This window comes from Macrobrachium rosenbergii, chromosome 39 (assembly GCF_040412425.1).
Source record: "Macrobrachium rosenbergii isolate ZJJX-2024 chromosome 39, ASM4041242v1, whole genome shotgun sequence".
Classification (NCBI taxonomy): Eukaryota; Metazoa; Arthropoda; class Malacostraca; order Decapoda; family Palaemonidae; genus Macrobrachium; species Macrobrachium rosenbergii.
The window spans coordinates 11,052,362-11,065,607 of NC_089779.1; the positions used below are offsets into that span (position 1 = coordinate 11,052,362).

General features: G+C 38.5%; 2 protein-coding genes across 7 annotated transcripts in view; one reads left to right on the forward strand and one right to left on the reverse strand.

The window, feature by feature from the left end:
• Positions 1–12,197, forward strand: part of LOC136825745 (uncharacterized) — a 69,802-nt gene extending 57,605 nt beyond the window's left edge. The window contains exon 3 of the mRNA XM_067082571.1: positions 12,061–12,197. Coding sequence (XP_066938672.1) covers positions 12,061–12,176 — 116 coding nt within the window. The 3' untranslated portion in view covers positions 12,177–12,197. The remainder of the gene's footprint in view (positions 1–12,060) is intronic.
• Positions 3,740–13,246, reverse strand: part of Dus1 (Dihydrouridine synthase 1) — a 592,604-nt gene continuing 583,097 nt past the window's right edge. For all 6 annotated transcript variants that reach the window (XM_067082566.1, XM_067082568.1, XM_067082570.1 and 3 more), the window contains 3 exons: positions 11,147–11,297; positions 10,694–10,856; positions 3,740–4,190 (listed from right to left, as the gene is read on the reverse strand). In XM_067082566.1, coding sequence (XP_066938667.1) covers positions 3,813–4,190; positions 10,694–10,856; positions 11,147–11,297 — 692 coding nt within the window. In that variant the 3' untranslated portion in view covers positions 3,740–3,812. The remainder of the gene's footprint in view (positions 4,191–10,693; positions 10,857–11,146; positions 11,298–13,246) is intronic.

Here is a 13,246-nt window from a genome sequence, read left to right on the forward strand (position 1 = left end):
TATGCAATATTTCTAGATCTTTTAAAGTAAGTTTTAGGAGGTGTTATTATTGTCAGTATTTTAAGCACAGTTTTTTTTTTTTTTTGGTTGGGGAGAGAGGGAGAGAGAGAGAGAGAGAGAGAGAGAGAGAGAGAGAGAGAGAGAGAGAGAGAGAGAGTTGTAAGGAGTTACAAGGCTTAGGATGTCTCAAAGACTTTTTAGTCCATCCGAGGAGACATCATGTGCTCACTTATCTCTAGGAGCAGGTTTTACTGTTCATTCACAGTGTTCTAATGATTTTGTCTAGCTTTCATTTAAACTCTTCCACACTGTTGCTGTTTACAATTTCTGGTGGCAGTTTATTCCATTTGTCACATCTTGTACGTGAAGAAGTTCCCACGATGAGAGAAAGAGAGAGAGAGAGAGAGAGATTTGACTGATTTATGACTGCTAAAACTGGCGTCACAACATCTAGGCTATTGGCGCCAGAGAGAGAGAGAGAGAGAGAGAGAGAGAGAGAGAGAGAGAGAGAGAGAGAGAGAGAGAGAGAGAGAGAGATTTTGTACGGAATCAAATAAAAATAAAAGCTTGCCGAAGCCCGTCACGGTGGTGTGGTGCTCCTTCCAATTAGGACTGTTTGTTCTGGCAACTCAAATTTTTAAAGTTAAAACAACGGGAAGAACTAACTTTATTCAATGAATGTTTAACCCTAACGTTTACTTGGCCAGAACGTTTTATTTCCGTCCGAAAGTTCTCTCTCGTTTTTAAAAGGTATGTAAGTTACGATACCCTGAATAAACGTCAACAAACTTCTCTCTCTCGCTCTCCCTTCCGGCTTGTTTGGAAAACATTCAACTGGATTGAGAACGAATGCTCGCAAAGAAAGGTAAACAAGATATTTGCTGCACTCTTAAATGTTGCATTCATCGAGTTTGGCTTGAAAACAAATTAAAGTTGGGAGAAATTGCCTAATGAATTCGGCGTAAGGGATTAAAACAAAAACGTATTTCGGATTCCAGAATATTAGGCAGACCATTTTCACCTGAGTTTACAACTTCACCCATAATTATGGTTTTACATTGAAGTATTAAAATATTTTTTCGTAACAGTTTTTAGATTGCGCATATATCGTGGGGTGTTAAGTTGTTTCTCGGCATCAAGGTTACAAAGACTAATTGATATTTTTTCATTTACCCATTGTGTCACCCGTACGTACTCGTAACAGTAACTTTGTTTAGGAAAAGGCTTCTTTCATATTGTCACGAAAATTGGTTTTTGCTGGAATCGAGATAGTATGCATGGGAAAAAGGGCGCGAGCAGAGCGGTTAAATCGAAAGCTCTTCATTAGTTCCAAAACGTGTTTACTTTCTTACTTGATGGGGTTGCCTATTTTAATTTTTCTTTCGTCGTGTTTACTTTCTTACTTGATGGGGTTATCTTAATTTTCCTTTCGTCGTGTTTACTTTCTTACTTGATGGGGTTGCTTATCTTAATTTTCCATCGTCGTGTTTACTTTCTTACTTGATGGGGTTGCCTATTTTAATTTTCCTTTCGTGTTTACTTTCTTGATTGGGTTGCCTATCTTAATTTTCCCTCGTCGTGTTTACTTTCTTATTTGACGGGGTTGCCTGTCTTAATTTTCCTTTCGTTGTGTTTACTTTCTTACTTAATGGAGTTGCTTATCATAATTTTCCTTTCATCGTGTTTACTTTCTTACTTGACAGGGTTGGCTATTTTAATTTTTCTTCCATTGTGTTTACTTTCTTACTTGACGTGTTTGCCTGTCTTAATTTTCATCTCGTTGTGTTTATCTTCTTACTTGATGGGGTTGCCTATTTTAATTTTTCTTTCGTCGTGATTACTTTCTTTCTTGATGGGGTTGCCTATTTTAATTTTGCTTTCGTCGTATTTACTTTCTTACTTGTTGGGATTCCCTTTAATTTTCCATCGTCGTGTCTACTTTCTTACGTGATGGGGTTGCCTGTCTTAATTTTCCTTTCGTTGTGTTTACTTTCTTGATGGGGTTGCCTATCTTCATTTTCCTTTTGTCGTGTTCACTTCCTTACTTGATAGGGTGGCTATCTTAATTTTCCATTCGTCGTGTTTACTTTCTTACTTGATGGGGTGGCCTATCTTAAATTTCCTTTCGTTGCGTTTACTTTCTTACTTGATGGGGTTGTTTATGTTAATTTTCCTTTCAACGTGTTTGCTTTCTCACTTGACGGAGTTGGGTATTTTAATTTTTCTTTCATTGAGTTGACTTTCTTACTTGACGGGGTTGCCTATAATTTTCCCTGTCATGTCTATCTTAATTTTCCTTTTGTCGTGTTTACTTTCTTACTTGATGAGGTTGTCTGAATTTCCCTTTCCTCGTGTTTACTTTCTTACTTGTTGGGGTTGCCTATCTTAATTTTCCTTTTGTCATGTTTACTCTCTAACTTGATGGGGTTGCTTATCTTAATTTTCCTTTCACCATGTTTACTGTCTTACTTGATGGGGTTGCCTATTTTAGTTTTTCTTTTGTTGAGTTTATTTTCTTACTTGACGGGGTTGGCTATCTTAATTTTTTCTTGTGTTTACTGTATTACTTGATGAGGTCGCCTATCTTAATTTTCCTTTTGTCATATTTTATTCTTACTTGACGGGGTTGCCTATTTTAATTTTTCTTTTGTTGTGTTTACTTTCTTACTTGATGGGGTTGCCTATCTTAATTTTCCTTATGTTGTGTTTACTTACTTACTTGATGGGGTTGCCTATCTTAATTTTCCTTCGTCGTGTTTACTTTCTTACTTGACGGGTTGCCTATCTTAATTTTCCTTCGTCGTGTTTACTTTCTTACTTGATGGGGTTGCCTATTTTAATTTTCCTTTCGTCTTGTTTTATTCTTCCTTGACGGGGTTGCCTGTTTCAATTTTTCTTCCGTCGTGTCGACTTTCTTACCTGATGGTTGCCTATCTTAATTTTCCTCTCATTGTGTTTACTTTCTTACTTGGTGAGGTAAGGCCTTACTTGGTGAGGTTGCCTTACCTGGTTAAGAACGTAACCGGTCGTCAGTCGACTATGAGCTAATAAGGACAGCTGAGGAATTAAAAGTTTTTAAGTACTTTTTGCCTTTTCATGGAACTTCATTCCTTGTTTTACTGTAAATTATTTCGATCTTATTTCCTACCTGTAAGCTTGAGTAATTTTGTTTATATCCAAGTCCTTGTTCATTGATTTTCCCTATTCATGTCAATATTAGCTGCTAGCCCTAGGAGAGCTGTTAAAATCAGCTCAGTGGTCTGGTTAAACTAAGGTATACTTACTTTTTCTCATGGGCTTTTTCCGTCAGTTGGAGAGAGAGAGAGAGAGAGAGAGAGAGAGAGAGAGAGAGAGAGAGAGAGAGAGAGGGGGCGGCAATTCGTACAGAGAGAGAGAGAGAGAGAGAGAGAGAGAGAGAGAGAGAGAGAGAGAGAGGGGGGGGCGGCAATTCGTACAGAGAGAGAGAGAGAGAGAGAGAGAGAGAGAGAGAGAGAGAGAGAGAGAGAGAGAGAGAGAGAGAGAGAGGGCGGCAATTCGTACAATCTTCAGGAACTGTAGCTCTCTAATTAAAGCATTTTGAGGAGCGTGGTAGCTTTAAATGTAATAAACTTTCTGTAATGATTGTACTGACCTGTTACAGCCTCATGACTCTTGCATTGCCTTGTTAATAAAAGAAATATTTTCTTCACAATGGTATGGTTATTTCCGATGTGACTAAAAGGACATTTAAAAACCATGCTAAAACCAGTATACTTGTAATAAAATAACAATCCTCATCACAGCCTACCGACGTGACGTGTAACAAAATATTGTCAGGTGGACTGTTCTACAATTTTACAATCGGCACCGCAAACCTGAGAGTTCTCACGTTTAGTAACTTCGCCTAGATCAGATATGCAACTGTTTTCCAAGAGTTTCGTGGCATCTGTGTCTATGCCGTTTTCTAGGGGGTCTCCCAGGCCATTCACATTCCCGTTTTCTTCCGAGGCTATGCAGTTATCCTCTCCGAAAGCCTGTTTTCGCTGTTCTTCTGCCTCCTGTTCTCGAAGGGCCCTTTGTTGTCCATAGTAAATGGCTGCTTTCTCGCGCTTAGTCTTCACCAAGATTCGGTGGCCGGAACAGTCGAGGCCCTCCGTGTAACATTTGGTTTTGCAGCAAGCGCGGCACATGCTATGAACACAGCGTCCACCCTGCCAAAAGAAAGACAGTCGTTAAAAGGCAGGAAGTCAATGCAAGGGAGCATCCACACTGCAGTAAAACACGTCGTGAACACATCAGCAACTTATCACATACAAACACATCCCAATTAAATTGGATGCATGTGAACGACTTCGACTGGCTAACCAGTTCATATGATTATCCAGCCAAAGATTCGTTCTGCCTTTACAGTCGTTGACTTGCTTTAAACCTATCTGCGATGTGTATGCAATATGTTGCTGTCATGTTTATGATGTGTAGTTACTGTGGTGTGGATAAACTCTAAGGCACGACATACAAGAGTGCAAATTATGAAAGTGTTTGGTTTTGGCCTTTGCAATCACTAGCAACAAAATCATCATAGGAATATACAAAGAAAATGTACAAGTATAAATTCCACAAATGACTGTGCTTGACAGTATCAGATAACCTCACCTAACAGTATGAAATCCAAAGAAACTAGGTTTAAAAACTGATATTTAATGACTTGATTTTTTCGTATGGGTTCATGCTGACAAAATAAACAATGCAGAGCAAGAGTTGCAAGCAGTTCACGGAATTTACAGTAAAGAATCTTGTCGCTAGCAAAAAGCACTAAACCCTCAAGAAAATTAAGTTATAAAACAATATACTTAAACATAGAATCTGAGGATTAAAATTCATTTTGAGACTACACAGCCTTTCACACTGAGTTCACCACCTGTAAATAAAAAAATCCATATTGGAAAAAAGCCAAGGTAGAAGAAAAGGGCATGAACCTTCTCGAGAACAGCACAATATATATATATATATATATATATATATATATATATATATATATATATATATATATATATATATAATTATACAGTATACACACACACACACACCACCTCATCCCATATCCATCACGAGGAATAATTCAGACCCTCGGGGAAAGGTGAAAAATGACAGGAAATATCATGAAAGGCAAATGAGTCGTATGTAAAGAGGGGAGGTGATAAGGGGAAAGGGGAAGAAAATGGATGGGAGACGAGGGAACACAAAGAGGGTGTTGTGGGAGGGGGGGGGGGAATGTTGATAACCATACGGCAAGGGAGGACAACTGCCAACAAGCAAAATACCCCCGAATATGCATCTCTCTCTCTCTCTCTCTCTCATATATCAAAGTGAGAGAGAGAGAGGAATTAGGGGATTATTTTTACGAAATATATGTCGGGAGCCTTTTTACGAAAAACAATGTAATGTTGCAAACTAGACAGAGAAATAAACTTTCGAATAAACATGAGGTATGCAAGATGGAACGTATTGCATTACACCTCGTGTGCAATTTACGCCGATTCATGCATGAAAGAACAATATAACTGAAATTCCTTTACCCAGATTTATGATAGAAGAAGAGGGGTCTGAAAAGTCGGAACCCAGTCGAGGGCTGATTGTGATGACATTTAAACGAAACAATTGTGACATTTGATAATTGCAATTAAGTGCTTTAATTACGGTTAAAAATGTAAATAAATTCCATTCAATTGTGGATTAATAGAAGTGTAAAATGATAAATACGGAGCAACGTGGATGAACAGAAGTGTCAATAATAAATAAGGAGCAAAGACTTAAAATTAATATATGAAAAAGTATTTTCAAAATTAATATATGAAAAAGTATTTTCAAATAATAAAAACCTTTACTCTGAATATCTGTCGGTGTCTTTCAAACATACCTTCCCTGTCCTGGACGTAATTCCATAACTTTCTATGAAAAAAAAAAAAAAAAAAAAAAAAAAAAAAAAAGTTGCTGAAGGCATGTAACCTTCTCTGCTTTTCTGGATCATTTGTCTTCGACCTAGAAGTTCCCTTACCAGATCAGTCGCGGAAGACATCGCTTTAACATGGCTTCCTCCCAGAAGTCCAAGTGTACTAAAGATGCTCTGGCAGCTTCTGTTCCTGTTCCCTTGGGGATGTCTGCCCTGAGCTTTTCCTAGGCAGGTTTGGTGAAGGATGAGGGGTCCCGTGGTTGGGGGAGGTCAGTAAAACTTCTACTTACCTTTTCCACATCATCATCTTTCTATTCCTTATCATCTGTTTCGTCGTTTACCTCACCTTAGGATCAGCAGAAGCATGAGAAAGAGCCTCTAAAGCAACACTTCGTGAGAAGGATGGAAATTTTCTCACAGCTGCAGCTCTTCTGTTGGGCGCGACAGTCATCACAATGCCAGTCTGAAGGTGCAGGTGGACGTTGTGAGTGGTTGTATAAAAGTCGGCTTGTCACTGATCTCCACTGCATGCTTTGCTGATGCTCTGTCCCAGTGCGTGATTAATGTCGTTCTTGGTAACGTGCACATTCTTTTCAGGATAGGAATACCAACCATTGCTCTTCCTGTGCTTATGTTTCTGCGGAAGCACATGGGAAAGAATCCTATCTTCCCTGGATTACAGGCTATCAAAGTTCCCTGCAGCTATATCAGTACATCCTGGGATGTGCTCACAATCAGTCCTACCATTATTACGAGCAGGGCCATACGCCTGTGTGATACACTAGCTTGGACTGCTGAGTTGAGTCATACTGTGCATGGTCTGGGGTTAGTGCTGCTCTGCTGCTACTCTGCTCTGCTTGATTGGTGACTTTTTAACTGAGTCAGAGAGTGCAAGGTTTGGGTTTGCCTTAGCCCATGCACCTCTCGGTGCTTCTCTGTCCAGTGTAGCACTGGACACAATGTATAAGAAGCACACAGAGAAGCTAAAAACACTCGAGGGAGAAGTTGAAACACCGATTTTATCAAGATGTATGTACAGCATCAAAGAAAAGGACTGTGCTGTTATATGAAGCATACTTTAGGCAACACAGATTTCTGTAAGCTAATTAAATAGTAAGGCACAGAAAGATGGTGAAAAGAGAGCCAGTCACAATAATTAAAATCTAATATAGCACCAAAAAGTGATCTGTGGAAACTGGTGAATTATGACATGCAAATTGTCGGTAAAATAAGTATGTGGGTTACACAGAAAGAACTGGTTTCCCAATATGTTATATTTGGAGACATGCTGTTTCTAATCATATTGCACTGTTGACATCACATGGATACCAGCCAATATCAGAATGTTTCAGGAATCTTGTGATTAAGGTTTTGCTTGAAATACCCAAGCACAGCACATCAACTCAGTCCAGTATGCTTCCAGACATGAAACTGGGCATACTAGCTACTAGAAACTTCTCTTCATTCACCCATAGCTATATAGTAGGTGATGGGTGTGAAAAGGTGATCAACAGAGCTTGTGAAAATTATAAAAACATACATTATCAAAAAAACTACTAACAATATAACAATACAATGGAAGAAAAACAGATCTTATGGTGACTGGAAATGAAGCAAAGAAAAAGGTACAACTAAGAACATGGCCGTATGGTTGCTGTGGGAACGATATAAGAGGTAGTTGCTGTGGGAAAGATATGAGGTAAACTCTGTACTGTGTACCGAGTTTAACAGGTGCTGCCACAAAAGGTTCTCAGGATTACAAAGTATGCATAGAGCAAATGTTCAACAGAAGCGAGTTCAGAACCATGTTGCGATAGATAGGCAGGTCTGAAGGGGTAGCACATTTCTGTTACCTTGGGGAAACGCTATTCTGTCAAGCCGGAGTTGGGAAGGCAGTATGAGACTAGTTGCAGCATAGATGAAATGGGGAGAAATAGCTAGACTACTGGTAAGTGAAAATGTCCCATTAGTAGAAAGACCAAGGACTTACAAAGGGTACGTAAGGTCTGTAGTCCTCTATGCAGAAGCATGGGCAATGACGAGGAACATGAAAGAGATTTTGAAAAGGTGTGACCACAGAATGTTAGAATTCATGGCCAGAATAAGGCAGAAAGATGGTATTACGAATGAGGAATTAGCGGAGAAGTGGCATCAAGATGCTGGAAAAAAAAAAGACAAATTTCAAAGGTTAAGGTAGATTCGATATGCGTAAAAAGACCTGTATGAAGGCCCATGAAATCATGGAAATAAAAAAGCCTAGATCTAGACCTTGATCTGACAGGAGTTCGTGCAAAGAAAAAAAAAAAAAAAAAAAGTCCGCGTAACTCATTTCATGTATAACACCATACAAGTAAAAAATGTGCCGAAGTTTCTTCGGCGCAATCGAGTTTTCCGTACAGCCGCTACAGCATATAATCAAGGCCACCGAAAATAGAATTATCTTTTGGTGGTCTCGGTATAAAGCTGTAAGAGCCTCGGCCCATGAAACTTTAACCACGGCTCGGTTGTGGCCTATCCTATAGCGTTGCCAGAAACACGATTATGGCTAACTTTAACCTTAAATAAAATAAAAACTACTGAGGCTACAGGGCTGCAATTTGGTATGTTTGATGATTGAAGGGTGGATGATCAACATACCAATTTGCAGCACTCTAGCCTCAGTAGTTTTTAAGACCTGAGGGCGGACAGAATAAACTGCGGACGGACAGACAAAGCCGGCACAACAGTTTTCTTTTACATAAAACTAAAAGGGGAAAGCTGATGTAAAAATGTTCATGTTGAAGAAGGTGAATCAAGATGCTAAGCAAAACTAAAGCCCAAAGAGCTCAACTGCAGACAAGACATCCCCTCCTTTGATTTATACTTTAATTACCTTGGGTATCTGTAATTCCATTTTTGGCTGATGGGTCATCTCGAGTGCCATATTAATTGCCATGTGCTAGGCAGTAGCCAAATAACCCAATTTCTCAAACACTGGGCACGCTCATTTCTCCCAGTTTTGGAGCCGAGCTCCCTTCCTGTACCTGATCACTTACTTCACATTTTCTTTAATTTATTTATTTACTAAAACTAATTTGAACAAGTCTAGAATCTTATCCACTGTCAAGGTTCTCCGGGACGAAACTACTTTGACCTAAAAGGGCCTCTCGAATGCCTAGCAACTTCTTGTAAGCTTACTGGCTGTAAGGAAGCAATAATCGAATTAAACTTGTGTAAAGCAATAATCTAATTCATCGTACTTGTGTAAGGGCTTAAAGAATCATTTTTCAGTCAACGTAAAACAGCAGTGGAAAGATGGAGACTGGTATAAAACTGTTTCAAAAACACATACTATAACCGTCGGAACTGACAGCATTACATAATCTCACCTGAAAAATATTTCAAAATATGACAAAAGATACTGATTTTAGGGGAACGCACACCCCAAAATTTAAGAAATATGGGTATCTTAGATAACACTACACAAGGGTGCCAGGTGCTATATTATTAACTGTGCCACTACTGTTGAACGTGTCACAGTTGGCAGACACTCATACATATCCCTAATCAAACCTCGTTCGAGGTAATATTTTTTCTGTTGTTTTCAGAATGAGTTCTGACATACATCACAATAGATAACATGAAATCGAAATACTGTATCTAAGAGACCAGACTTTCCATAGCAGTATACCACTGAAAGTTCGAAAACATGGAGGAACACAAATGACAGGTAAACATGAATATGATGCAATACATAGAATGGAAAAAGAAACTCTGTGTACAAGGAACTAAAAGGATGCAAAAATTTCATAACCAAGAACAAAACTGGACACAAGTCTACCTATTAAAAACAACTGTGACCCAGAAGTTCTTAAAAAAAAAAAAAAAAAAAAAAACTACTGACAAAAAGGGTCCCACCTGAACTTAATAAGAGCAGAAATGGGGCTTCCAGAAACTAAGAGAGGACGAGGAGAATATTAATGTTAATGAATGGAGAAACCATGGTAGAAAAAAACATGTTAAAGGACACCATAATCTAAATTGAAAACTGGAAAGTAGAAGGAACTGATCGGCACTGCCATTTCGCTTACCAATGTAAACACCGGGATCAGCGTTCTTGTAAAACATGAGTCATTCTACCTAATCAGCCAGGACAAACAAACGCTGCATCAAACGACCAAAAAAAGATCAAAGCCAAAGACTAGTGAAGCGTCACACCTGCCACTTTCATGAAGCACTGTTTTCAGAGTATATATAATAACAATTCTTACCAAGTAAATGAGATATCAAGGTGCGGGAGAGGAAAGAGAGAGAGAAGATCACTGAGTGGTGGAATAGAGACAGGAAAAAAGGGTCGGCCTGTAAACAAACCATTGTTTGGTTTAGGACAACAGCAACATCACAAAAGCTATAGTATCGTCGCTCTTCTTACTCTGACCAAACACTACAGACCTAAACCCAAAGGCGGATTAATTCCCTCCCCTAATTTACTGGCTAAGAGGGAACAATAGAAAACACTTTCACTCACACATAGGGAAGCGAGAGAGAGAGAGAGAGAGAGAGAGAGAGAGAGAGAATTTTTTACTTTAGAAATGTATTTCTTGGATGAATTTATCAATAAACAACCCTTTTCCTGCGCATATATTAGGGTCGACAGCTATTTTCTTGCCACATGCATTTGCATTGATGTCGCCTTCAACACTGCTTCTTTCAAAATTCTCATATATAAATGTTCCTCTTCTTCCAAAGAGCAAAAAGGAAGAAATGAGAAATGAAAGGGATTACCTTCGGGTTCTTGCAGATACATTTTTCGTACACGTCGTTTCCCTGATCAAAATTCTTGTTGGGGTTCCTGGCCATCTTTTTCTTCTTCTTCTTAGAAAGGTTTCCTTCTCCGCTGTCTTCCACGATGGGTCTCTTCACCACTTCGTTCCCAGCTGAAGTATCACTGATGAAAAAGGGGAAAAATGTACGTGGATTTTCAGTCTTTTAAGTAATAATAATAATAATAATAATAATAATAATAATAATAATAATAATAATAATGTATTCACACTATATCGCACCACTTCCAAATCGTTGCACACAAGAGAACCACACAAACGAAAATGAGTAAGAAGACTCAAGACGGATATTCCTCTCTCCTACAAGGGTTTGCTCCTCAAAAGCAGCACGGGAAGGAAAGAAGGAAGGAAGAAAGAAGGGAGAAAGGATGGAAAGAGGAGACTCATTTCTCACCTGTCCATGGTGGTCACTTCATCTTCTTGTTGCTTCTTTTCCTGGGCTCGTTTCTGGCTGTCCTGGATTTTCTTGAGGTGCTCCTCGGGGGGAATGCGGACGTACGGCTGACAGATCCAGGGAGGATACGGAAGCTGAGCCTGTTCGCTTCCTGTTCATTTGAAAGTAAAAAAAAATATTTAGAAATGTCGTTATTTCTGTTTATTTTCCGATAGCGGATGGATTTCATGGGTATGGGGAGGAAGAATGTCCATTGTTTTTAGTTGTTTAATAACCTGAAAGGTATTGATGTAGCGATTAAATAGACAAAATTCTCTAGGAATTTTAATGAAAAGAAATCGATTATGATATGTATTAGAGTTATAAGAGTCAGAGTATAAATTAAAACTGAAGTTATTTAAAATACAGAGTAAAATGAGAATATATTAAAAACAATCCCCTCAAGAATAATTAAGAAATGATTGGTAGAATATTTTAGTCGCAACAGAATGATAGGTAAAATGCCAATTTAGTCATTTAAAAAAACTGAATGGTAAAATAATATATTCACATTAGAAATGATTGTTAAAGCAATATTTTCATCATCATAAAGTTTACGGAGGTGAGGGAAATACATAAACAGTCGAGTTTCAGGAGATAATTATGGGTTCAGATACAGTTAAATTAAAGTCTCTTGTGTTACAGTTTATGCAATATACAGTAATTGCCCAATAGCACGAAAATTGCAAAATGGAAAACAATATAAATTACATTTCTCGATAATCCTCTGACTGCACAGTCCACTGAGTAACTTCGATTGCAAGTCCCACTGGCCTTTTAATTTGCGAAGAATCTCAATAATTTTACATTCCCTCAGTTTTCTTAAACTGTTTAGTTGTTTTTTTCATCAACTAGTTTTACGTGTTTACTTTCAGGGACCTCGTATGATGCAGTAAGACCACTTTCCACTTTTGGGAACAAAGTACAGGCCTTTGGAATTCAATTGATATCTGTCATATTTAACAGAAGTATATGCAAATTCTTTCAATAAAGGCAAAACAATTAAATATGTTTGATTATGCAAACTCGTTCTCAATCACGAAAATGCCTGTAATTATGTTTATGCTTGTAATTATGTTTATGCTTGTAATTGTGTTAAATATACAAGTCTACCGTATGTCGTTATCTTAAGGCCCATAGCGTTCCCAGGGAAATTTTTCGTTTATGAAGCCATTTCTTGAGTATACTTAATTCAAAATGGAGAGATACCGTCAGGCAGACGTTTAAGGACGCATGCCCAACCTGACTCCAACCCCACCTCTATTTATCTGGGCTTGGGACCTGCGCCAAGTTGGGCTGCCTTGCCCACCCCCCATGGGCTAGGATTTTCTTTTTCGGCATGCAGCGGGGATGATCTGCCATTACTCTTGAGGAATGCCGAACTAATCTGAAAAAACTCCACCCCTCAATAAATCCCCAGCAGTTTCAGTTGATTTAGGAACAAGTGAACGACTTACAGCTTTTTTTTTATATAGAAATAGGTGCCTCTGAACATTCTACTTCTTCTGCTTTAAAGCAATTTCGTCATCCTGTGGCTTTATTTCCAAGGAAGTTGACATTATTCGGTTAAAAAAGAAGCAGACTGTATTGCTGAAGTTATTTGAAAGTGGCGTCATTCACTTACAGGGAGAAATTTCAAGTACAGGTACTAAAAACAAAAACTATTTGTCATTCATGTTCAATCTTATAAGTAGGAACAAGACAAAAGGTAACTGCTCTGCAAGATGTAAATGCAAATTATCAGCTTCTACAAGGTATTGCGTCATCCATGAATCAATCACAGGGTAATGCTCAAACGACGGCATCACCTAGAAGATTGTTTGCCTGGTATTGTGTTAAATGATTCTTCCAAGCAATCACTGGGAGGCTAATTATTTGATTGGTATTGTTAACATTCACCAAAACTACTTCTCATGAGCAGATACTCAATTACAGTGTAGCACTCTATGAAAAACTGCGGTTCCTGTATCATACCCGAGTCATACGTGATGAAGGAGACGATTCTGAGACAAACCATCTCCTAATGTTCGGCGGAAGTCCACTTACAATAGAGCAGACATT